The sequence below is a fragment of the Megalopta genalis genome, chromosome 5 (assembly GCF_051020955.1).
Source record: "Megalopta genalis isolate 19385.01 chromosome 5, iyMegGena1_principal, whole genome shotgun sequence".
NCBI lineage: Eukaryota > Metazoa > Arthropoda > Insecta > Hymenoptera > Halictidae > Megalopta > Megalopta genalis.
In genome coordinates, this window is record NC_135017.1 from 10,260,129 (window position 1) to 10,287,748 (window position 27,620).

The 27,620-nt window shown below is 44.9% G+C and overlaps 1 protein-coding gene across 6 annotated transcripts in view; it reads left to right on the forward strand.

Moving 5' to 3' along the window:
• The first annotated feature begins 3,939 nt into the window (after nucleotides 1–3,939).
• The window catches only part of heph (polypyrimidine tract-binding protein 1 heph), a 492,203-nt gene continuing 468,522 nt past the window's right edge, over nucleotides 3,940–27,620 (forward strand). For 4 of the 6 annotated variants that reach the window (XM_033471509.2, XM_076521471.1, XM_076521474.1 and 1 more), the window contains exon 1: nucleotides 3,941–4,789. In XM_033471509.2, coding sequence (XP_033327400.2) covers nucleotides 4,782–4,789 — 8 coding nt within the window. In that variant the 5' untranslated portion in view covers nucleotides 3,941–4,781. Of the gene's footprint in view, nucleotides 4,790–27,620 lie in introns of all 6 variants that reach the window. The other 2 variants (XM_076521472.1, XM_033471510.2) reach the window with 2 other exon arrangements.

Sequence of the window (27,620 nt, forward strand, 5' to 3'; positions counted from 1 at the left end):
AGTTGAAGGCTACTTTCCTTCCACGCGAAGGGACATTTCTTATCGTCTGATTATATTCTATGTCCGTATTAAAATTTCTGCTTTTGCTAGTTAGAAACAACAAAGCAAATCGTTGTATTCTTTCCTCTATTATTCACATACTTTTCTCGGAAAGGAATGTATGTAAAAGAGAATATTTGAAATCTGTTTTGATTTCTAATTGTGTTTGATATATCACTTATTATTTCTTCAGTTTGCTTTTTTATTGCAAATTTTACAGATCAGTATAGTGCGATATCGAAGATTAAGCGTTGAAACTGTATCTGAGATCATGTATTTCGCAAGTAACAATAAGAAGCAGATTGCAATATTTTTCCAACAACTTTTAAAACGCGAATATTTCAATTAAACATTTTGTTTATATTCATATAAGTTTAAATAGTATTTTTTATCAATTTAGCGTTTGGTCTTCGGTACAATCAGTTATTTAATATTCAACTTCAAGCGTGTATTATAGTTATTTTCAGGTTGCCGTATATTCAGCATGAAGTGTGTTTTCTAAGCTTTAATTTGATACCTCAGACATTAATTAATGTGAATAGGAAGCATGAAAATATTGTTTTTTAGTCGAATGTGCGGAATTTTTTTAAGGTGGAAGCAGCGCCTCTAGTGAGAAGATTTCGAAGCTTCCAAAAGGGTCGTACAGCGCCAGACCACGTAGTAACAAGACACCCACGTCTGAAGTCAATTAGTGTCAATTTTATACGATAGATGACACCACCCATACATTCTGCAGGAAATGTTAAGTGTTGCCATCAGTCCTGTAAAACTGGAATCAATTTGTCTCGAAGTTTGGGCGTTTTGACGTTGTCAAAATGATTTGGCGCTGTGCGAACCCTCTTAGAAGCTTCGAAGTATCTCCATTAGAGGCGCTGCTGCCACCTTGAAAAATCCTTTGCGTTCGAATGAAAAACAATATTCCAATACTTTCCCATTGGCATTTTTTAACGTTTGAGGTGTCAAATTGAAGCTTAAAAATTGCACTTCACGTCGAATATATTGGATCTTAAAAATAGTTATGGCAGACAGCAGAAATTCAATAAATACGAACTCTGTAGTCTTTGGCCATAGTCTATTTCAAAAATTGTTTATAACTAATTAATTACGACTCGGATATGCGAATAATTTTTAACGCAGGTTGTTGGGAACAGTTTCCGGTTTTTTAAAATTATGGAAGTGATATAATCTTCGAAATCGTTACGGAAAATCAATAGAAAAATTATTCCATTTTCATGGATTGCTTCAAATCGATTTAAAAATTGTTTCCTTTCGAAATTTTTAAATCTTTGACAGTCGAATCGAAGCTGGAGGATCATACTTTACTACAAGAGTGGTTCTACAGTACGTCTCGCTCGCCGCTGCATGTTCCGAATGACCGCAGCTAGCCTCGTGTACCGTACGAACATTAGTTTCGACTGTTGGCGTGCGCGCATCTTTCCGTGGGGGTCGTCCCTCGCATTATCGTAATAACTGCAATTAGATTCGCTCCATTGAGTTCTAAATGCGGAGACTCGGTTATTAGGCTCGCAGCAGAACCGAGGAGCAAGGGAAGGATCCTTGGAAGTGGAAGGAGGAACAGCTGCGGAGGATTCTCCTGCGAGTTCATCCTGCTATCCTGACCGCTGTCGCCGACTTTCTTATTAATATGCTAATTTTACATGAGCACAGCATAAAATTATGAGCGAGCTATACGGTTCCCCTGCATTTCCCCGAAACAGAGCCCCTTTGGCGGCACGATGTTATCCAGGGTGGTTCTCTGGCTTACAGCCACGTGTAATACGAAACATCTTTGACCAGGGTAACATGGAGAGAAGCGCAGTGGAAGCGCATCCCTTCTTGTTCTTTCTTTCGACTTTCCTCGAAAAACGTTCGGACCTCGAATTTCTACGAAGGACTTTCACTTGATGCTAGTTTCGGGAAATGATATCAAGCTGTATCGCGAGACAAATATTTATTTGTCGAAGGCGGTGCGTACGACGAATTAAATAATTCTCGAGTTGATTCAGATTTAAGGAATTTAATTTTGAACAATATTTGTATGGTGTAAGAGGACTTTGTAGAATTTTAAATTGAACTGGAGTTGGGAAAATTGTTGTAAAGAGATGCGAAGATGCGTGTGGAAGCAATACAGTTTAGAAAAGAATTGAGTTTAATTGGATTCCTGCTCATATAGGGTTTCGTGGGAACGAATTTGCTGATGCAGGTGTTACGAATATAGCTTCTGCAACCTCTCTTAAAATTCCTTTTACGGATCTTAGCGAGATTTCCATACAACTTGCTTCTATTAACACCGATGAGCTTGTGATCGGAGATGGCTTGTATAAAGGGATCAACTATTTCAAGCAGTTTCATGAAGATAAGAATAAGCCGTGGTTTTGCAATTCAAATTTACCTCGAGAAATGGTTACCACAATCAACAGAATCAGATTCAGGTACCCACAGTCGTCTTGCCTTCTGTTTGCGGCTTCAAAGTTACACAGGATTTATCGCGAATCTGATGATATCGCTGGAGTGATTTTGCAAATTTCGTTTCATTCGAGGTAAACTGTCCTAAACTGAGTATGTACTAGGGAAATAGTGCTTGAGTTAGCCGTTGAAGACGATTCCAGACGGATTAGGAACGCAGCAAGAGGTCCCATCATAGTGACTTCCATAGTTCGTAGGCTTGTAGGGGAAGGAAGATTTGCCGCTTCACTGGCTCTGAAAGAAACAGAAACGTTCAACGGACTAGGAGCATATGAGGATGCAGAGGTTCAAGGATGGAGCCGCCTGGATGGGATTCTCTCAGATCAATTGGACATCCAAAATGGAGTCGCCCAGGGATCCGCGCTATAGGTGCTGCCCTTTTGCTCATAGCCGTCGACGAAATCTCAAAAGACTCTTCGGATAATTCATTGACCACACAACATTAATATATATGAGCGAAAATTTCATTACAACTTGATCCATCATTCGAAAGGTTTGAAATAAAATTATAAATTAGACTAAAAGCAGGGTTTTCAAATCTCCAAAACCAAATCCGAATTTACAGTCTTCTCAAAAAAGAAAATTCTCTTCTGTCACGTTAGAAGGATTGACTGAATATCCATACACATTTTGCACAAGTTGTATGCGCCGCTTAAAATTGTTGTACGTGTTACATCGATTTTCGAAGCAACTGCAAGATGGCGCGGACGTATTTCTTATATTTTGAGTTCAGCATTTTCTTGAATCTTTTTTCAAGCAAATCTAGGGCTGGTAGTGGCGTTAACGGTTAATTATGCGCATGATGGACCAGGGTTATCACGATATCAGGGTCATCATCATATTAGTGTCGCGACCAACCGTACCAACGAACGCTTATTCCTATGATGTTGGTAAAGCAGATGCTCCAAACAGAACCATTCTGTGAATCTTGGGCCGTCTTAAAGAACTTCGTGGGATTATTCGTAAATTTCGGACCTCGTAGGACCTATCCGAGACTTTTTGCAGGCCTCATCATAGAAGATGAGGCGAGATCCGTCGTCAATTGCACCATGGGTCTTACCATAGGGTCTTTTATGTGTCCCATCATGTTCTTTTTTTCATTGGGTCCTTCGCATGCTCTATCTTGGTCTAGAATTTCTCAATTACTAACGTTTTCCGCTAACCGTCCTTAGTTCCCATTCCGGCAGTCCGATTTGGTCAGAGGGCGCGTATCGCCCACTGACATTTCGCGTCGTTGGTATTTCAGATCGTGCGCCAGGAAGCCCCATATGGCGATTGGTCTACCCGCACGCCTTGTCCGTGATTAAATCGTATGAATCAGCCGGGGCTGATTTAGTCCCGGGTGGGTGCGCGAGATGCCGCCAGGCTGCTCGTGCCGCGCTGTCATACGGTGCATATCTATCTCTTGGAATTCCACGGGCCAAAAGTGGCAGCGCGTGTCTTCTGTCGCTGGTGACGACGATACGGCGTGTGTGCGTGCGAGAATTGGTGTGGATGACCCGTGTTTCCAAAAGCGTGATCTGATCCTGATCGCGGCGGTGTTCACGGTCACGACGGGTTCGGCGGATCCAAGGCCCGTGTTCTCGCCATCTCCGAGGGTAGAATCGCGTGTGTAGACCACCCGCAGTCCGCATCGTTTCGAACGTTTACGTCGATCGAGGCGGTGACGGCGACGGCAGACCGAGTGTGCAGTAACTCGGGTGCGGCGGTGGCTCCTTGGACGCCGCAACCTCCGCGGAGAGGCAAGCCGTGAAAAAGGAGGCAATCTGGTGGCAACGGTGGTCCCTAAGAGACAGGCTAGCCGGAGTGACAAGAGAGGCAGAGCCAGCTAGCGAGCGAAGAGGACAGCGCGGGTGTGGGAGGGAGTGCAGCAGGGACACACTGCACACAACAGACGTGTCTGGACTGAGTGAAAAGGTTCATCCCGGCCGGGCAAAGACAGGCTCAGGGTCGGTCAGGGACGCGGACGACAAGGCGCCGAAAGGGGACATTATCCTCGTCGCGTACCCGAACGAGGGTTCGGCCGCGGGCTCCCGTCGCGCCGGGTGTAGCCGTCGATTTTTCCGCCGCCATATTTGTGCCGCCGCGCCGCGACGCGCCGCGCCGCCGTCACATGCAACCTGTTGTTTTCGGTGCTACCTCGTGTCGTCGCTGAGATCGCGTGTAAAACGGTGCCTGCACGGCCGTGCGCGCGTGCCGGTTTACGTGGACCGCGGGAGAGTTCGCTTATCCGAACTGCTAGGGGACAGCCGTCAACGTGGAGATCTACCATCAGGATGAACGGGTGAGTAGCTTGCACATGCTGCGCGTCCGGATCGCTAGCTCGTGTGTGTTCGCGCTCCGAAGAAAGGGAAAGGCCTAGAGCCTAGAGAGAGACTCTCCGCCGCGCGGGTGGGGGTTTGGCCGCGCGGAGAGGGGCTTCGAGAAAGTGGGGAACAACGTGGGAGAGGGGCATCGATCTGCGGCGTCGTGCACAGGCCCACGGGAAAACGAGGGAAAGAGCATCGCCTTTTCTTTCTTCAGCCACACCGCCAGCCCGTATGCCCTCTTCTTCTTCTACGTCTCTTGTCTCTGATCCCGCACACGCACGTAACACGTGCGCGATCGCGAACCCTCGCCCTCCCCCCTCTACGCTTCTCTCTGCTTCTGCGTGACGCTGGCCACGTGACGAGCCCGTCGAACCGGCGCGACCCTACGCGTCCCCTACGCTCGTTCTCCCGTCGCTGTTCGTTACTAACGAGACCAACACTTTCCTCGATGGTTCCCTCGCGAGGCTCGCATGGGAGAGGATTCGCACGGAATTCTTGTGTATGTGCTGCTGGTACGATCACTGGCTACGCTACTTCTTGTTTCAGCAGAGATGTGACTATCGATCGTCGAGATTCGATCGATACTGATAGGGAAAGTAATTGTTTGAAATTGGTCTACGATTATGGTCTGCGGATTTTATGCACTTATGAGAAAAATTCTTTCGTCAGAAGAATTTGAGGAGATTGGTACATTATTTGTTGTAATTATTAAGGGAAGGAAGATACTTTCAACGAATTTATGTTTCTTACGATTAACCGCAACAATTTTTATTTTGCATAAAGTTTCGCAGTCTAACGATCGCACTATAATTAGTACATGTACGACGACATGTTTTGTGCCAGAATGTTGCTTGGCTATAGATAATCTAACTACAGTATTTTCGATTTGCAACAAGCGATGGGGCTTAATTACGTGTTAACGAAAAGTTCAGGCATTGGATCGATAGTAACAAAAATTAATTCATGAAACTGAAGCGCCGATACGCTCGAAAGCAGTAGTTTTGCATAATACCAATACTTTGCTGTAGCAGATTTTAAATTATTTATATTCTTACCTTCGTTATCGTATCGTTAATATAATGTTAAGGAAGAGATTGATCGCATAGTTTTATCGCTAAGCATACTCTACCTATCGTAAATTATTTGTTATGCACGTAGAACAGTGCACATCTCAATCAATGCACCATGTTTCATGAAATATTGAGCTGACGAATAAATTAATCTGGATTCTGAGCTTGGATCCCAGAATGTTTACGTTTAATCAAGTGTGATCTTAATTGTTACTGTTCTTAGTCTAAGATCCTCAGACCCTTTACAACTTTATTAAACTAATAAAGATTTTTAGTACGGGTATTTAGGTATCACTTCGGTTCGATCGACGATATCTTAACGATGTAATCGACGTATCGAATTATCGATAGCGTAACGACATTATCGATATTTATTAATAAATACATCGATAGTCACGCCTCTATCGTCAAGTGTCTAGTATGTAGTATTTAGCTACCAAGTACTTCAGCTGGGTTTCTTCGCTAGGTATCCACTTTCACACAATGTACACTAAGTTACCCATCATCCCCCGGGCTCCAACACAGTGCGAAAAACACGAACATCATCCTGATACATCCAGTTACGCTTTTTCAGTAATAATTCCTCCGAGGATCATCTGAACATCGACCCACTGTAATCTACGTTTGCTTCAACTGGTCTAGACACCCCACAGCATCACACCAATCAAAATACACCATCGAAAAAAACAATTGTTGACCTTAAACTGTCACACTATGCGACCTCGACACCCTTGTCACAATGATCACCCGTCTGCAGCAAACATTTCCTTCCTCGCGCACTGTGTCACGCATCACCGAGAACAAAGGAGGTATTTCAGACGTTAGGTGACTCACCATCTGCAAATCCCGAACGTCCGCGTTGTGTTCTCTACCTTCACTTTTGCGTCTCTCCCGAGGATGTGTTGATAACGCGGCCGGGAATGTCTATTAACTTTCCGTACCACTTGGTCGCTATCTCGAGTGTAATTACTTTGTTGAATCGTTGTTTACTCGGCTAATCTTATCTCTGGTGTATCGTCGCGCGAGACTAACGTTGCAATTTGTAGTGCGAGGACATTTTTATTGTCCGATGGGGTAATGGGTCACTGATTTATTCGCGAGAGCGAGCGAGCGAGAGAGAAAGAGAGAGCAAATATCGTGTTATCCTAACTCGGAGACTTAAATAAAGGCAGCGCTGCTTTTTAGTAGACTATTCGGAGCCGTGCTATGCAATGCAGTTGGCAACATTTATCTTGCGAGTACTTGCCAGAGGGTGTTCCCGATGTCGAAGCGGAAACCTTGCTACGGATTTTTGTCGATCGCCGGGAATCTCGATCGAAACGGATCGTAGAATTGGCACGGTTGGTTCGCGAGGTATGCCGAAGCACAGCCCGATCGACAGAAGTTCAAACGTTCGTTGGGGACGCCGCGTTTCACGTGGGTTTGACTTTCCGGTCGGTATTTTGACGCATGCGGTAACTACTCCGCCCGGAACAGGTGTTCTTTATCAACCCACGGTCACGTCAAACCTGCGAATTTGATAACGCACCGCGCACGTCTATCGTTCGTGGATAATTTTTCCCACTTATCTCGTTTCTCTATCTACGATTAGGCTAATCGTCGCTGTCTTTGCACAGTCAACGTTCCAAATGCTACGCGACACTCCGCGATGCTACAAGAATCGACACAATTTTTTTCCACCGTAGAATCCAATCTAGTATTTAGAAGCGAGTTGTAAAGTTCGTTTAATTAACTTAGCTCGGAATTATCTCAACGACGAGTCTGGTCAGTAAAGAATGCACACGTCAGCGAACACTAATGTCGGTTCGGTCGCGATGCGAACAATGATCAAGATTTCTGAATGGGCCTGAAGCCAACGCGCATATGAGAGAAGTTAGGCGTGCGAGAGGAAGATGACTCGACGACACACTCGAGACACGTGCGGATAGTATAGTGTACATGTTCTTTTGCATACATGCATATTCAGATCATCCTATAATTATAATAAAGTACAAACGCGAACCAGAGTTATTATTATTCGATCCACGTCAAAATAAAACTGGTTTCTAACTAATTGGAAAATGTGACTCGCGTTGCTACGATTCTAACCGATTTTAATATCGGAGAGATTTGTGCAGCGGCCCAGCCAAAATTCAATTAAGCTAATCCTTCATTAGCCCCCTTACCCGAATAAATCAGAATACTTGGACGATTGACAGAACCCGCGAATCGCGGATTCTGAATTGATCGCGTCCAGTTGTTCGACGTAAAAATAACGGATTCGCATACGCCGGCCGCTGGTATGTTCGCGGTGACCATAAATCGCTTGGAATAACCCAGAAACAAGATAGTTGGCAGCCGGTGCCCACCCTATTTCCATGTTCATTTCACAATTATTCCCGAGACGAGGCATCCATAATTCTACCCGAAGATGTCTATATTCGCTCGCAACGGAGGCGATCCCCGAACGAAATTAGATTTCGCCACTTCATCGGTCCGGCAGATATGCAATAAGGCGAGCGTGTGGAACCGGCGCTAGCAGCCGTGTGTCCGAGACGCCTATCGGCCTGCGGGAGGGGCAAAGATTTATTGGCGGGCCGCGTGCAGCTACTTAATGCGACGCCTGTGATAGTTACGCGCGTCGCTGTACTTCCAATAGATCTCGGCGAACCCGACAACCGACCAGTCGAATTCAACCCTGTATGGAACGATAATAGGACAATTAGGAGACATCGTTCCGGACGCTGTTACACGGACCAGCGTTTAAGACGGCGACGTATGCGACCGAGACGAATTCTCACCGCCAGGTGATGCTCTAGGCCGGCACGCTGATCGATACGTCACCGAATTGGGCCGAAGAGTGGCCGATCTTTAACGTATCACCTTCAGGTTCATCCACGAAGTTACCGCAGCATCAGAATATTCGGCGACGCGGTTGTCTGCGTATGCTAAATCGTTGTAGAGTTTTTCTCGCGAATCTACTTTACGCGAATTTCAAGATCGAAGTTTTCCCTTTTTAACGACGTACGAAAATTTGATCTGCGATCTTTTTTAGCCGTTTTATGCGGCTTTTAATGAAGAGTGTGTCGTCGGGATTAATATGAAGCTCGGCAAATCTGAGGTGAAGAAGTGTTCATTTTTGAACTGGTGTAACTTCGACAAAAAAAATCGTATGAAGATGTACCTTAGCTCATTTTAAAGAGCGAAGTCTCTTCTTCCAACTTCTCTATGATGTTCCTTTAAAGAAATTTGTGTACGGAGGAATTGATGAATTAGTCACTATGGTTATTTTTGACAATTTTGCAAATTCAAAAATGTCTACAGGACTTGAACAATTTTTTTTGTGGACGAAACCTATGCAGATTTATAGACAGAAGTATCAGCTTTCCAACGAGCCTACGATCATTGGTCTACGATTTTTTCTTGCAGTTTTATCGCACTTTGTACGAAGATCGTACCGTCATCTGTGCTGTTACGTCGAATGCAATATATGAATTCATTCGATCGAGCATGGTCCTCGTTTCTGGCTCATAAAACGGTTAAAAAAATCGTCGTTCAGTTTTTGAGCAGTCGTTGGAAAGACGAGACTTCAATCTAAATATCCATGTAACGCTCAGTCACTAGCAAGATTTTTTAACAATTTTGGAGACGTTCGAATTTTAATAAAAAATGTATCTTCAGTTTCGGTTTTATCGTATCGTGAAAAAAGACTCTTGGACAAAATTTGGCAACGGTCTTTGACAGCAGACGCAGATTTCGTTTTTACGAAATTCCGCGCGTCTTGGTAGCCGAGAGACAGACGACAGGGTAAAAATTGCCTCGGTCGTCGGCGGCGCTTTCCGCGCTTGTCGAAATCACATTCACAGGCCTGGCAGTCACAGAGGACGAGGCACGCCTAACTTCGTTGAATGCGCGGTAGTGGGTAATGATGCCGGCCGGTTGATAAATGCGGCGGCTGAATGCAGACGGCAGCGGGCCGCCTATCTTCGTGCTCGATATTGCGTTTGAATGGCCGCGGCGGCATCGATCGCGACGCGCGCCTAGCAGCCGCTGAAAGGGACGATTTTCGGAAATGACCAGATTCGCGCGATCCGATTCGCGCGCTCCGTACGATTCCGCGTCTTTGAATGCGATAACGATGCCGAGAGCATTGTGAACGGCGCGGTGGAACACAGCGCGTAGATCCGCGTGACGAGAAAAGTCGTCGCCGAAGATGACAGCTCTGTGTCTTCGTGCGCCAGCAGTTCCGGTAAAATGGTAATCCGGTCGGGTCGCGACAATTTTCGCGCGCGTGGCCCATTGTCGACGTCCATTTCCCATCGGGGGCGACGAGCACTTAAAGCGATCGATGTTTCCAGCTTTTTATTTTCCCGCTGAAACGGCTCGTTCGCGCCTCGTGACCGTCTCCCCGCGCAGCGACGGAATAAAAGAAACGGCCTCCTAGCCCGAAAAATTGCGATGGCCATCCCCGGGCTGACCGGCGACAAAAAAAAGGGCCGGGGTTCGGGCCGTCGATGGGTGGCGCCGGTGCGGGGGCGGGAAAGATCAATGCAACGCGATTGACACGAGTCACTGCACGTTGGCACACGGGGCATCGTATTCATCGATATAAATGCTGAACGACGATGGGGGACGTGGCCGGTTTCGAGGCTGCATCAAAAAGTTCAATCGACGGATGCGCAGCGATGCATTGGTAATGCACCCATCCGGAGCTTCGGGGCCAATTTTGTCGATGAGAAAGGGAGAGAGAGTGGGAGAGAGAGAAAGAGAGAGAGAGAGAGAGAGAGAGAGAGAGAGAGAGAGAGAGACGGGCCGACCGCGACAGGAATACGGTAACAAGGCGGGGCACGCGGGACGCGAAGCGCCGACCGGGGACAGAGAGGATGAAGAGATGCAGGGATTCCCTGGCATGAAGCACGATGTCCCTCTAGTAGCAATTACCAAGCATTCATGCCATGGAAACGTACGTCGCGTCGCCTCGTCTCTCTCCCTTTCGCGCTATTGTCACCGGCTACCCTTTCTGCCCGGCACCGCGTTCCTGTAATCAAAAATCAAGTGTCCAGCTTGATCCGGAATGTTGCCCCAACACTTTTCATTAAGCGCTGATGAGGTTCGCGGCACAAGAAGCGCCGGTACACGTTACTTCCTCGAACTGCTCGTTCTATTTACGTTTCGAGTCGCTAGGTGTCCTAATGTGTCTCATTTTCTCTGACGCGCTACAGTGAGAGCCATCTGAAACTGGCTTCTGCATCGGGTCAGCCGAGCAGTCTTGGGGACGTGGTTGTTTGGATAGTTAAACAATTTGGATAATAGAGACTCACCTGGTAGCCACAGTATATTATACTTTCAATGTTGAATGCGAGAGAACGATTTTCTTATAATAAACATTCACCTGCTATCTGATTTTTGGATAATGGAATCCCGCTTGCTACCTCTACCTAGCTAAAAGTCAGTAATATTTTACAAATTCAAGGTAGGCATCAGAATTGAATTAATTTTTTGCCTTAAATAAACACTACGTGGAATTGAAGACTGATTTTTTAGCTTTGCAACGAGATCATAAATATTGTTCTACGATTTTTTGAAACAATTTTATTCAGTTTTCAATGAAAGGTTCACTGGTAGCATCTGCAGAAAGCATGGCACATCTCCAGTAAGAAGGATCGATATCTGAACGGCTGCAACTTTGTGTAAAAAAATCGTACGAGGATGTGCCGTAACTCATTTTAAAGAGCGAAGTCTCTACTTTGAACGCGTCTACGTCGATTCTTGGAAAGTAATGTTTGCACTCAAGAAGCGATCGCAAAAATGAAGATGGTAACTCTTGACAATTTTCCAAATTCAAAAGTATCTACGGAGTAGAAATAATTTTTTGTTGTAAGTAAATTTTACGTGGAATTAAAGATTGAAGTCTTAGCTTTGAAACGAGCTCATAAATATTGTTCTACGATGTTTTGAAACAGTTTTATTCATCTTTCAATGAAAGGTTTATTGGTAGCATCTGCAGAAGGCATGAAACATCTCCAATAAAAAAGGGTCGATCTTCGAACGGCTTCAACTTTGTGTAAAAAAATCACGCGACGATGTACCATAACTCATTTTAAAGAGCAAAGTCTTTACTTTTAACATGTCTACATCGATTCTTGGAAAAAAAATGTTTGCACTGAAGAATCGAACTAAAAAGTGAAAATCGTAACTGCTGACAATTTTTCAAATTCAAAAATATCTACGGAGTTGAAATAATTTTTTTTTGTAAGTAAATCCTACGTATAATTAAAGATTGAAGTCTTAGCTTTACCACGAGCCCTTAAATATTGTTCTACGATCTTTTTAGTAGCTTTATTCAGCCTCGCATGACAAGCGTTGCGTTTACGGAATCTCCATAATAAGATTTACGTCACTAGCGCGTATAGCTCGGGTCTTTCCAGACCCAGGCACCGCCAGGTAAGCCCGTAGGCTCGCCAGAGACCTCGCATTGATTTCCATAAAGAACGTCCCACGCTCGCAGCGAAATCCGCTGCAATGCCGTCGTGTGCTTCATTTCTATCCCGTCGCAGCATTCGTATAAATGTCGATCGGCGCATGGAGACCGACCGCATACAGAGAGATTTCGACTTGATTCCATCATGCGCAGGCGAACGTTCACAAACATCAGGCATGACAGGCCGAAATTATAATCACGTGACTCGCCGTACTCGCGGGTGCATACGAATTACTGGCACCGATTATCGTTGCGGGCAGTGCTGCAACAAGAACCGAGGCCCAGCCCGTCGTTTTCGGAGACCCTGGAATGCCTCGGTGCACTGTGGGAAAAATGACCGGTCGAAACACCAGGCCTATCAATTTTTTTTTGCCACGGCGACGATGAATTGTCGCCGTAAAAAGCTTCCCGAGCCTGTCTGCCTGAGCTTTGTAATCGAATTATTTCGATGATTCCGTAACCCCGGCTCGAAGTTACGACTGGCATCCGTTACCTGCCGACCTGCGCGCGAATCGCCGCGCCGGACAAATGCGAAATTGGAAAATTGTTGGCTGACTATTCGGACATGGTCCGCGGCGTTTTAAAACGATTCGACCGTCGCTGTCCCGGCATTGCGACGTTATTTGTTTTTTTTTTCATCCGGGCAGCCATAAAAGCGGACCGTTTTGGCGACGCATCTCTTCGGCACTATGATTTTTAATATCCAAAAAGCGCCGGAGATTGTCGTTGTTCGGGCGTTACGCGATCGCCTAAATTGATGTCTGGAAATAGATAAAGGCTTCTTCGCTCTTATACAATCTGGAGTGAGTCAATAGCAAGAACATTGCCTTGTTATGTCAAATTACGTATTCACAGGAATTATTTCTCAGAAGATCATCGTTAAATCCACCTACTACGATCTAGCTCCAACTAGGCAGCCTAAAGCATTGCACCCATCAAAATGCATCTTTACTTTAATAAAATTACGTTGACCTTAAAATGTTGTACAGAGATACAGCAATTTCTCCCACGTTGTCCCTCAGTTTGGGAATGAAAATGGGAAACATTTGCGAGCTGAGACAGTATGAGAAAAATTGCTGTGATCCTAGATCAGTTGCTAAAGGATCCTCCATCTATCACTGCCTAGAAAACATAAAAATGGTCAATTGTCCTATGGTTTGGGGACCAAAGATTAGGTCCAGGTCGGCGTCCTGCTAGTCAGGTTCTTATTTGCCGATCTATTTCAGCGTTTGGGTCTTTCACGGAGCTAGATCAAACTGCACGGATCGTTTGGGCGATTGCTATGGAAGGACGGTGTGTGTACGACCCGCATGCGGTAGCTGCAGCCCATATCGCTTCGTTATCGATGCGTGGCATTCTAACGTATGCGAAACTTCGCTATAGCGCGGCCCTTATCGGGTTTTTACGTGACGGTGGCAGTGGACGTTCGGAAAATAGATTCGCCGTTAATCCCGGCCCCCCTCCCCTGGGATCGCTGATTCGCGTTTGAACTGGCTTCAAAGGTAGAAAACACCGAGCCAGATGTCCACGGAGAGTCGAGGATTACGTGACTCGCGGCCGCGGGATCAATAAGATCGCGATAGCGCGTTAATTTAACAGCGAATCATTCGCACGTGCCGCCGCGCGATAAGCCGGCAACGTTTCAGCTACATAAATCCGTAGTTACGGTCGGTGAGAAGATTTACCAACGCGCCCAGTTCCTTGAGTAATCTAAGATTGAATATGAATAATGTACCGGCCGACGGTTGTAGCGGGATTTTACGTCTGAGCAAATGCCCGATGCCGGCGGCGCCTCTGGAATTTTATTAGCGACCGCAACGCGCCGCCGGCCCGTGTTTGATGGCTTCCTGACATCGATGCCGGTGGGCGCTAATTAAAACTGACACACGGTGTCCCATGACACATATCCACGGCTGCCCGTGATGCGGTAAGCTCTGTCTAACCGGCTCCGCTAAACCCTCCATTGTCAGCCTCTTCATTCTCCTCTTCATTCACTTTCGTGCCACCGGTCCATCAAGATTTCATGAGTCACGTGATTCGGCCAAGCCGGCTTCGTTGCGGCTCCGTCCGTCCAATAAATACCGTGGACATCTGGACTGGCGATTTTTTGAATCTTTAGAGTTCACAGGACTTTGGATTTAGTGGGCCGGAAATTTGCTTTGGACTCTGTGGGTATAAGAGACGAGAACTTGGAGTCCCTGGACTCGGCTGATTGGATCTTCGATTATGTGTACTTGCGAGGCTGGATCTTGGACTTAGTGGAGTTTGGTGGCTCGTTCTTGGACTCTTAAAGACTCTGGAGACTAGATTTTGGACTCCTAAGATTCGGAATACAAGATTTTGGACTATTTAAGGTTCAAGAAACAAGACTTTGGACTCTTGAGACTTGGAAGACAAGATTTTGGACTTTTAAAGGTTGAAGAGACAAGATTTTGGATTCTTGAGATTCGGGAGACAAGACTTTGGACTCTTGAGACTCGGAAGACAAGATTTTGGACTCTTAAAGATTCAAGAGACAAGATTTTGGACTCTTAAAAAATCAGGAGACAAGACTTTGTACTCTTGAAATTCGGGAGACAAGATTTTGGACTTTTAAAGGTTCAAGAGACAAGACTTTGGACTCTTAAGACTCAGGAAGAAAGATTTTGGACTCTTAAGACTCAGGAGTCAAGATTTTGGACTCTTAAGTCTCAGGAGACGGGATCTCGAATTCCTTGGATACTATGGATTCAAAAGACTGGATTTCAAACACTCTGATCCCGAGGTTCACTCTAAATCATCTAAATCATCTTGGACTCTAAATCATCAGACTTTGAACCCTATGAATTGCGGGTCATCAGGACCTACACTGTTCGATCTGTGAATTCTAGAAATATATATCCTAAATTATTTTTTGCTACGCTGAGTATCTAAGGTACAGAACTTATGGACTCCACGGATCCATCATTTCGTAGACGTACAACACTGACCAAGCAGGCGAATATGTCGGGCTTCCTGCGCTCTCTTAGTCGTCAAGGAAACTGTGACGTACAGCGGTAAGCTATTAGCAGCCATCTAGCTGAACGCTACAGTCTGCGAGCTCTGTCTTTTCCCATTGATGTTGTGCTTTGCTAGGCGTGTCAGAGGTTCTAGCTGTTGCCGTTGACTGTGTGAACGCGCAGTGAACTCTTTGGACTGTCTATAACGTCGCGATCTATGCGATGCTCGTTCTACGAAATAATTGAAATAGAAATGAAAATACTATTTCGCGGAGTTTCCTATTGCCCCGCAAATATTTATGCCGGCTGACAGCTTAGCTTTTCTCCGCGAATCAAATTTCTGGTTCGCGATACGTTTCCATCTGCTTGGAATTCAACCGTGTATCCCGAAAATCGTTCGCTCTCCGGCGAAGGAGGTTTTTGCTCTCGCCCGGTGAAAGCAATACCTCGAACACCGCGCGGTGAGGTGAGGCGAGGCGAAGCGAGGCGCCGATATCTCGATCCTAAAAGCACACAAAGGGCCACTCGAAGGCGACGCGCAAATGACAAATCGTCCGCAAATAATAAATCTGCCGATCGGTCGTCCCACACATGCCGATGTCTGACTCTTTGGCCCGGTGAGTGGCTGAGAGCGCGGCTGCTGCCGTCCGGGTTTCGGGATGAATTCAGCCGGTTGCCAGAGAACGCGGCGGCGGCGGGGGGCCGTGTTTGTACAAAATACGGGCGGGCAGGGTATTGAATTTTTCTTATATTTCCTTCTTTCGGCAGCCAGCCGAACCCCGGGATCCGGAAGCGAATTTCTTCGCGATGCAGTTGATCCCACAATTTATTTCTATGTACCTTCGTCCGGCGAGTCGGTGTACCGAAATTACGCAGGGAAATTTTGGAAATCCGTTTCTCGGCCGTACCGCGCAGAGGTCCCAAGTTAAAAAGATCCTAAGTGGCCGGACTCCAAAAAATGAATTTTCTCGCCGGTTCAATTTTCCCGTTCTACGATCTACCTACGTCGGAGTGGAGGGAGAAGTGTTCACATTTTTCTATCGGCGATTAAATTGGTTTTTCTAGTTGCGATTAAGTTAGGTCCGATTTGGACCGCGATTAAACTAGCTTCGAGTTAGGCTCCGGTTAGAGTTGGTTCGACTTTGTATTTCGCGTGAAGAATATCAGATTAATTTTGTAAATATATGACAGGATTTATAGCTTCTTTTTGACGAAATTTTTATCGTATTTTATAGCAGGTATATACAGGGTGTTCCACAATTATTTTAACAGCCGAAAATGAGGGGTAGCTGAGGTCATTTGTCTACATTCTTCCTCCTAAAATGAACATAAAAAATGATCGGCTATGTACAATAATGTCTCCCTAACTGACGTTCAGATCGTGCATAAAAATGGACAATTTGAGAAGAGCAGACACGATTATTCGAGTCTCGCGGCTCGTTTTTATAATTGTTGACAACTCGTAACTATAAAAACAAAGCGCAAGGCTCGAATAATCGTATCTCCTCTTCCCAAATTGTCCATTTTTGTGGACAATCCGAGCATCAATTAGAGAGACATTACTGCATTCGGGATTTGGGACCACTGTGCGCCCTATGCTAAAACACTCCAGCAATCGATTAATCAGAATCGAATCTTAGCTCGTCCCGACGGAAACGAGACGGTCCAGGGTAGGAGGGCTATACGCTCGCAAATCGGTTTGATGCGCCGACCCCGCGCCGTCTTCTTGGCTCGATTTTGATTTCCTTCGGTTGATTTCTCATCAAACCAACTAATGGGAAAGCCCCGCTGAATTTTCCGTTCCCTTCGCGTCGAACACCGCCGCCCCGTACCCACCGCGCCGCGACTCTTACCCGCCTTCTTTTCTTGGCCGTCGCGAGAACCCTCGATTCGCGGTTGATGAGAATTAATGAGATCGGTGGCGCTCCACGAGCCCGACCGATCGAGCAAGCCCCGGGTGCTAGAGTTTTTCAATTATTTGGACACGTTGCCGGTATCCAACATTTTTCTACGCCGCTGTGCGCTCGCTGGAAATCTGGGTCAGGCTTAGCCGGTTCGACGGCCTTTCGAAAACCACTGGCGAAGTCCAAGGGATTCGAAATTGGACTGGCTGGGATATTTTGAGCAATTGACGTTGGAGTCCTGGGACTGTGGACTCTTGACTCTGAACTACAGGGACTGGACTTAACAATGGACTATGGATTTAACAATGGACTCTGGACTTAATAGCAGACTGTGGATGGGTTATGGACTTCATGGACTGTGGACTTTGTGGGCTGTGGACTTTCTGGACTGTGTTCTTTTTGGTCTTTGGACTTTGTGGACTGTGGACTTGATAATGGACTGTGGACTTAATAATGGGCTGTGGACTTAATAATGGACTGTGGACTTAATAATGGGCTATGGACTTAATAATGGACTGTTGACTTAACAATGTACTATGGACTTTGGACTCTGGTTTTTATAATGTTCTGTGGACTTAATGAAGGGTGTACTTAATCGACTGTTAACTTCGTGGACTGTAGACTTCATGGACTGTGGAATCTTGACATTAGATTCCATATACTTTGGACTCTTGACATTGGATTCCAGAGATTGTGGACTCTTGACTTTGGATTCCAGAGACTGTGGACTCTCGACATTGGATTCTAGAGACTGTGGACTCTTGACATTGGATTCCATAGACCGTGGACTCTCGACATTGGACTCCATAGACTGTGACTCCATAGACTCCTACGCATTTGACTACATGGATTGTGTCATGGTTTTGACAGATCGTGGACACTATAGATTCCTGGAATTTGAAGTCTGATGATTGTGGGCACTGTAGTCTCCTCAGCTTGGCGACTGCATAGTGTGGAGTTTAATGGTCATGAATTCGTAGGGCTTGTGATGAATAGATCCTAGAGATTGTAAGTCCAAGGAGTTTGGACATCTCATATAGATTTCGTTGAACTCAATGGACCCCTAGGCTGAGTCTGGATCTTCTATTAAAAATTCTGTGGAGCAAGTGTATTGTGGACTCAGTAAACCTCGTAGACTTTGGACTTTATGAAATCCTGGATTAGTCCATTTGGTCCATTTAGCCCATGGATTTAGTCCATGTATCTCTGAATTTATGTCGGATCTTGAAGGTTGGATTCTGTGGACTTCATGGATTGTAGATATTGTGAATTGTGGACTTAATAATGGACTGTGAACTTAATGGACAGTAGACTTAAAAATTTACTTAAAAACAAAATTTTTTTTGGACTCAATGAACCCTCTAGATATTGAATTTTATGAAACCCTCGATTAAATGTGTATCTTCTCTTATGGATTCCATGAACCTCTTAACCGATCTTAGACCTCGAATGATTTATTGACTGAACAGCTTCTGGACTCAATGGATCCCCTAATCTTTGGTCTACACAGCCCCCAAATCGGTTCAGTTCTATCCAGGAGCAAGGAAATAGGATTCAGACAGCGTCGCATCTGGATCCACCGATACCCAAGGGCGCGGAATTAAAAACTTTTCAAATTAGCCGAACGGGTGCCGCGTTTTCGCCAGAATTTCGCGGTCTCCCTCCTTTGACGATTCCGGTGTATTAACTTCGTCGAAGTTCCCGCCCGGATAGAAGAGTTTCTAACTCATCTGACCGACCGGTGACAGCGCCGTGTAAAACTAGGTGATTACACGGTGCACGCGCGGGCCCTAGACCGGCTGAATTAAAAACAAGGAGGGAACGAATGAGTATGCAAACGAGGAGCGGTGCCTCGTTAGACTGTCTCCGGCATTGCTCGAGACGGCGACGCTAGGTGGGGTTAGCACCACCGGCTAATATCGACTTTGTCATCGCTGCTCTCCGAAGACATTCACGGGGCTCGTACGCGTTTAGGCGACGACGACGACCCGTGAACGCGCCGCACAGCCACTGGACCGTCGAACAGCCCGCCTCGTCACTCGCCGGATAAGCGATTAAAATGCTAATTCTCCCGCTCCACCCGTATCACATGCACGCGCACACACGCTCGCACGCTATTTCATCCCGCCTTTTTTTGTCATTTTCAACTGCTATGTCTTTTTTTTCGACTCTGTAATGACGTTTAAGTAAATACGGAGTGGATCTCTGGATCCGATGGAAAATCGGTAGCGAAAATACCATTCTAGCTTTGGTATCCAATGCGCCGCCATTTTTCAATTTGTTAGTTTTCCGCCTAGTATTAATAGCGACTACGCGTAAGAATACTGTGGTCCATCCTTTAGCGAATTAAATCGTTGTAGAACCTTGTTTGTTCTACATTGATCGATATTTGTACATATATTATCGAATATTGTTGCGAAATATACAGCTCAGTTATTAATAGAGTGCAGATTTTTATGCAAAATATATACTGTATACATTATTTCTAAGATACAAAAGCTGCATAAACATTTCTCTCTTCCTTTAATTATTTTTTTATATTCAAAATAATCAAAACAGTGTTTTTAAATGCCTTAAATATTTTCACTATCTTTTATTCGATCTAGTCATTTTTGTCATAAATGCATAAAATCTGCAGTCTAGTTATTTATTATCACACAAAATAGGATAATTTTATTATGAAATGAAATATAAAAGACCATGCAGATGTACATATTATAAATTTAATTTATTATGTTTAACATCTTGGAGATTGTTTTTCTCTAAAGATTTTATTTCCCGGTGTGTTCATGTTTCACTTAATGAGGGGAAACTGTACACTGTAGCATTCGTTCGTAGTATAGTCATCCGTTCGACGATGACCCACTGTATTCTCAAGACACACGCCGAGTTTCAAGTTAATCCGACGGTACGATCTTGGGATATCGTGTTTACTCGGCCTGGTTCCTTCGATGACTGTGTTTTCTTTCACAGCCTGTAGAAAATACAGTTTTGATTTTTCCTTCGTCGGAAAATTTGCAGACCTCGCGAAAACTTCTGTAGAAAGGTACGTCGTGGTCCCAGAAGATTATCTTTCCTGGTTTTTTGATGAAAAAAATCGAACGTGGAGCACCGAGATGGAACGGCCCGTTGAATAACGGGGGTCGACGAGGCAAAGTATGAAAAATGAATGGCCGCCTTTGCCGAAGATGTTCCCTCCGCATTAAGGAACTTTGGACCTCGATTAAGCAAACCAACTTACAGCACTGCGATTCTTAATGAGTGAAAACTCGTTGTTTTCTTTCTTTTTTCAAACGACCGGAGCCCGAAAGGCAAACAGAGAACAAACCAGAAGTGGAGGGGGAAGCGAACGGTGGAGGAACGCGAGGATACTTTTATAATTTCGTTTATCCTTATCGTATTCCCATCGTTCCCTGCTCGTGGGCTCCCCTTTGTCTCGGTATTTTTAATTCCGTCGAATTGTTTTGAAACCGTGTTAACGTTCCGGTTGGATTGTTAAAAATGCCGAGGAATGCCGGGATCGGGAAACGAGCTGCGAAATGCGGGAAATGGGAGTGTTCGCTCAAGAATCGTCGATATTTCAACTTCCGTAACTCCTTGAAAAATAATCGCACAGCATTCTTTCTGACCTCGTTCGAAAGGGCAAAGTGTCTACTTTCGCGTACGTCTTTTCGATTTTTCGGTGTTCAACTTTTATTACAGGAAATTGCGGAAATCCGAACCCGTTCCTTTTGTAGCTAGCGTTACACCAGTGCCAATGGCACACCTTTCATTCAAGATAAGATAAAATCGTGGAAAAAAATCGCAGAACCATTTTCAATAATCCATTACAAAGAGGAGACTTCACTTTATCAGACAAAATCGAGATCGTTTCGAGAAAAAATTTTTCAAACGCTGCACAGCCGTTTGAACTTACCTTTCATCTTATGAAAAGCCACGAATATAAATTAGTATGTCTGAAGTTTCGCAACGGTAGCTTCTCACACTATTTTATTTTAGAAATCTACGTCGGCGTACTTGAAAGTAGACATCATTCCCTTTAGAATGAGCACGGAATGAAGTTCCAGAGATTTTTTTTATTCAGAGTTATAGATGTTCAAAGATCGACGATCTTGAAGCCATAATTTGTCGATCTTCAAAGTTTGCAAAGTACTGTACCGTAGCATTAGCGAGTCGCGTATCGAAATGTGAATTCGTATGGATGCACAATGCTTCCGGGAGCGCTAATTAATCAATGCACAACGAGCCTGGCCACGGCGGATTTTTTTCTCCGCGGGAATCCCGTTCGAGAGCGGAGCGAGCGCGATCTTACGCATCAGTTTCACTTTAATTGTAGCCGGACCAGTGGCTGGGAATTATGTGCTGCAGGGATTAGGAAAATATGAAAGTTTATCGGTGACGCAAGTCCCCAACGAGATTCCGAGGCTCGCCGGTTTTTTCCGCGCGATTTACCTCGGGCTTAAACAATGCCGTTCCGTTTTTTCGAACGCGCCAACAACTTACAATCGCCGATTATTACTCGTTATTGTTCCGCTAAGCCAGATTTCATCCGTTCCCCGTGATTCCGATTTGTGGCCGCGTTTCGGCCGCTGTTTGCTAGAGTGTTAGAGCAGAACTCGAAACGCCGCCTTTTTCTCGCCTATTTTCAGCCGCGGGATCGACGATTTTATCGCCGGGAGCTTAGATCGCTGACGGGTACACATTAATGGATTTATGCATTTCGGTGCCGATTGCCGAGGCGCCTTTCCGAATTTTTTGTGGGAGAACGAGTCGATATTTTTGGATGCGGCTCACCGCGTTCCATTGTGCGCAGTTCAAGGTTTATGCTCGTATTATTTTTATGGAAAAGATCCTGGAACGCGATGAGACACGTGACGTCAGAGTCGAATGTCGAAAATTATTTCTGAAGAACCTGAGGATTGTAGAAACGATTTGCCTGTCCTTCCTTGGGAATTTTTTTTGACGGAACGGAAGAAGATTTTTTAATGCCGTTTGTCTGGTTTTATTGTGCATAGTTCAATGTTTACGCTTGTATTTTTTTTATGCTAAGGATGTAGGAATGCGACGAGATACGTCACGTCGAAGTCGAAAATTATTCCTGATGAACGTGTGGAGTGAAAAAATGATTTGCTTGTCCTTCTTTGGAAATTTTTTGTGTCAGAACGAGAAGAGATTTCTGAATGCAGTTTGCCGTGTTCTCTCGAGTACAGTTCAAAGTTTCTGGCAGTATTTTTTAAATGCAGAAAGCGCAGAAATAGTCCGAGGTGCGTAACCCGATAGTTGGCTATTGTTGACTCGAGGAACCATTTTCACGCGTCCAGAATTTTTGGTGCGATGGGACGATTTGCTTGTCAATGCCGTAGCCGAAGGTGTCGCATGTAAGACTATTAGACGCGCAAAGCGGGCGCATAATGGCCGCGCATTGTTCCGCGGCACAATGGGAACGCGTAGGAAACGCGATCTTGATAAAACTCGTAAGGGGGCAGAAGCGTTGCCCGATGCGGCCTCATGAATTTTTCGGGCCGATTTGCGTGACAAAGCGGCGGGGCGGGAAACGGGGAAGAAAAGAGAGGAGAACGAAGGAATACGATATTCCGCGAGCAATGAAGTTATCATCGTGACCCCGACTACGTCGGAGGAACTTGAGAATTATGCGCGGGCCCGACACGAGGCCGCATAACGGATCGCCGTGCAAATTGTTTGCCCGATTTCGTCCGCGGATCCGCTGGAAATCGGCGGGATTTTTACGCGTCGGAAACTTCCCCGGGGAAAAAATGAGCGTATGGTAAACAGCGCATACATTAAAATATATTATTACCGGCGCAAATGAAACGCAAGACTGATGATGCATCAAATCCGAGATGGGAACGCGAACAATCGGGACGCGAATCATGAATGTGTGATGCTTGTATAATTGCACGTATGAAAACGCACCGCGTCGGGAATGAATAAAAAATATTCAATGTAATACCGCAGAAAAATCCCCGTCCGCCATTTGGTATTTAGATCATTGCCGGGTAGGTGTTGCCTGTGTTTTTATTTCATTATTTGTTCGGGCCCCGTAGGTTGTGTGCATCACAACAGGTGCTATCGAATCCGCAGCTAACTCTGAGGTCTAAGTTGTCCGAGTAATGTTTAATTCATAATTTTTCTTTTTAATTTTTTAATAGTTATCCTGAAAATTAAAAATCAATGATTGAGAGTTTTTTAAAAAATTATTCTCTCTCTCTATGCCGGAATAATAGTTTTATCAACTATTTAAGGAAATTATTTGGATCAGTGATATATATTAGCTGTATCTAAATTTATAAAATTCTTCGTTTTTTAATATAATTCTCTGCATAATATGGCGGAGGAGTAACTGTGAAGACCACTTTTTGTGTAAAAAGTGGTATAAAATGAAATGTGTGTAAAATCGTTGAAAAATTTTTTCTGCTGGTATATCTTATACAGATTTATAGATCGAAGCCTCCTCTTTCCAACGAATCCTCAAAACCTGACCTTCGATTTTTTTTAACTGTTTTACGGACCAGAACCGAAGACCAAGTTCGATGGTATAAAATCATTTGACATAATCGCACCGTAAACGCCACAATTTTCGTTCAAAGTGCGATAAAACGGCACTAGGAAATCGTAGATCAATATTTTTGGTCCCGTTGTAAAGCTGAGACTTCAGTCTTTAATTTTGCATAGAGTAGATTCGGGGAAAAAAATTTTTCGAAGTAAGTGGGGACGTCGCAATGTTTAAAATTGTCAAAAATGACCATTTTTACATTCTCATTAGTTTTAACAGTGCAGAATTTTTTTCTGAAAATGCAACGTATGAGTAGTTAAAATAGAGACTCAACCCTTTAAAACTAACTAAGGTACATCGTTGTACGATTTTTTTTCACAATGTTACAACAGTTCAAAGATGAATTCATTTTTCCGCAGGATTTGCTGATCCCTATCCTAAAGCCTGGGGCACGTTGCCCATTGAAATCTCAATAAAACGAGTAAAAAAAATCGCAGAGCAAATTTTGAGATGTCATTTCAAAGGAGAGACTTCAGTCTTTGATTTTGCATAGGGTTGATTCGCGGGAAAAATTTGCCAACCTCGGTAGTCTCATTGAAACTTGTAAAAGTGTAACTAAGTGCACACATAATTCCCATCGTTACTTAACCGTTTCCAGTTCCTTAAATAATGCTGAACGAATTAAAAAATAGCACGAACCTCTATATTTTACTTCAAAATATCCATTCGGGTATAAATGTTCCTTCCTAACTTTTATCACTTTAATTTAGTAACTTTTAATAACTTCAATGACAGGCTTGATGTGTCCATGTATATATTAGCTTAGAACGGATGAATAAATAATTCGAATGTTAAAAGTTTGCTAAGCGAGTTACGTTTATAAAAGTGTACAGATAAGTCGCAGAATTGAATTACAATTGGATTACAATTAATTACAGTTAAATTCGAGCTCCGGTTTTGTCTCCGTCGATCGACTTAAGAAACGTTAAGAAACCTTAAGGACCGACGGAACACAATTGATTATGACCTGCTCGGATTATGTTGTGTTCTTAGTTGACTAGGACAAGCGGGGACCCAGTAATGTGGCCTAAATATTTTAAATTGCAGTTCCGACTGCGACTTAGGGAATCCTAAGAGCCGGCGGACACGTTTAACGACGCTCTCCCCGGATTAGCGAGACAGTTGGTCAGGACGTGCCCGGTCCCCGGAATTGGCTCATTTTCGCCGGAGCCGGCAGATTAAAAAGTACGTCAGTCGAGCGGACGGTAATTCTTTCCTCGCCGAGAGAAAAAAGAGAGTGAGAGAGTAAGAGGGGGGGAGGAGAAGAAGAGAGGGACAGAGGGAGGAACATTTCCGGGGAAAGAATGGAGTGATTAGGCGCAGATCAGTTGAAACCCGGCGTCAAAAGAAAAGTCGGGTCGCGGGTGTGCCGTGGATAAAAAGGAGTAAGTCGAAGGGAGAGGCGGTCGTGTACGAGCATTCATGTGGTAATACCGTAATCCCGTAATCCTTTGCGCTATTCCTGCGGGGGAACTCCGGCCCCGGAAATTCCGCTTTTGCGAGACAAACAGAATTAAAACCAACCTGGCCGCTCGACGCTTGCGTTAAACGCGATTAAATATCAAAGCCAGTCGTCTCCGCGGCGAACCTTTCCCCTAACCTCCATGCCCCTCTCACGCTCCATTATGCGGGGGTTAATTAGGAGCAGCGCGCGGGGGTCAACAGGACAAGCCGGCAATGTATTGTCCGCGAGGATGCCGAACGGCGCCGTTGATTTTTCCTCGGGCTGAAGACAGAAGAATGCCCGGCGGGCGTCGCCGCGAATTAACGCAATGTTTCCGAACTTTGAAATGGGAGCACGACCGCCTTTCCTACGCTGACAATTAAGGGATCCCTTTGCCGGGATCGGTAGGCTCGTTATCTATTGATCAACCGGCGAATTTCGTCCACGGCCGCTTCGTCGCTCACTCTCGCGAATTCTTCGCCGTGATCCGACCACGCAGCCTCCGAAATTCGAAGTCTGCGGACATTCGTGCAATCGCCGCAATTTTGCGACGGCAGTTCACTTCGTTTTAGTTTCATTCGTTCATTGTGAAACGAATCGCGGGTTTCATCAAAGTGGTTAATCTCAAAATACACGTACCTGCACGTCTTCCTCATACATCTTCAGATCTCAGAAAAATCGTCGATTTTCCAACTGTTGCAATTTCATTAAAAATAATCGTACGGCGATGATCCTGAGCTTATTTGAAAGTTTCAAGCCTCTACTTTCGCATCACATTATCCATTTTCTCGGAAAAAATTTGTACGCTACTTGAACTCACTGCACATCTCCCCGATACATTCCTAGATTTCAGAAAAATCGTCGATCTTCGTACTGTTATAATTTCTGAAATCATAATCGCACGACGATGATCCTAAGCTTATTTTAAAGCTTAATGCCTCTACTTTCGCACCCCATTATCTATTTTCTTGGAAAAAATTTATACACTACTTCAACTCACTGCACATCTCCCCGATACATTCCTAGATTCCAGAAAAATCGTCGATCTTCCTACTGTTACAATTTCGTAAAAAATAATCGCACGACGATGATCCTGAGCTTATTTGGAAGCTTAAAGCTTCTACCTTCGCAACCCGTTATCCATTTTCTTGCATCAAATTTATACAAACAGTACCGAGTGGAAAACCTTGTAGTAAAATACGCAGCGAACAGAAGCGTCTCTAAAACTTCGTTGAAATTCGTGAAATTAATGTTTTGCTTGCAGCACGATAAATAAATATCCGCGGAAGCATTTCTGTCTCTCGAATGATAGCAAATCCGGGAATTTGAAATGGGTCATTTAGAGCTCTTCTCGCCGGGCGGTTCCAGGGTTAACTTCATCCGTGAAGTGTTATTAACGAAGCACAACCCCAGAAAAGTTGTGATTAACCGACGGCCGGGTCTGCCCGCGGATTTTCCCTGCGAGCTTCAATTCGCCGGGGATTATTAATTGACCTAATTTCCAGGTTGCGGTCGGCGTACACTTGGCTCCTCCGCACGCGAATTGACCGGCGTCCCCTACGATCGATAATTGTTATTTGACGATTTTGACTGATCAAATCACGAGCTGCGTATCGACCGCAGGCGGTTTTGTTTGTCCGACGGATTCCCATAGAGAGGCAGACGCCAGGAATTGTATGATCATAGATGGGAAACGGCGTTCCGCCGGGAGACAATCCGGGTCCTAATGGGTCCGTAAACATTTGCGTGCGAAGATCAAACGGAATACCACACCGATGTCACTGTGGCGCGCCGCAGTGTCATCGAGTTCGTATGCTAATGACGATCCAACGGCGCTGGAACCGAGCAGTTTCATCGGATCCCCATTGCTACTTTCCTTCGAACGCATCCGAGGAGCTGATCTCCCTCCAAGTTGTCGGAAAACTGCGACAAACTCGTTCGCGTACATCTTTAATCGCAGCTGCAATTAGCAGGGACTTCCAATCCTCGCCACGGAAGTCGTAATTGGCAGCGACATCAATATACAGTAATTTCACCCTAATTCGCGATCAGGTTGCGCACGAAAATAGACAATTTGGGGAGAGGAGATACGATTATTCTCAAATTATCTATTTTCGTGCGCAAACTCAGCGTCAATTAGGGAGAATTCTAATTCGAAGATTCCATAAATGACTCGTTTCAACTTCGTCTGACATAAATTGTCACAGCTTCCCGCGTGCTGTGTCTTCGGACGAATTTTTTCGACGAAAACGAATCATACACGGAAAAAGTAGAGATTTTAGGCTTTGAAATGAGTTTAGTTTCGTTGTTCTGCGATTTTTATTCACGAAGTTACAGTATTTTGAATATCGTCGATGTTTCGAAGGTTGGAAATTT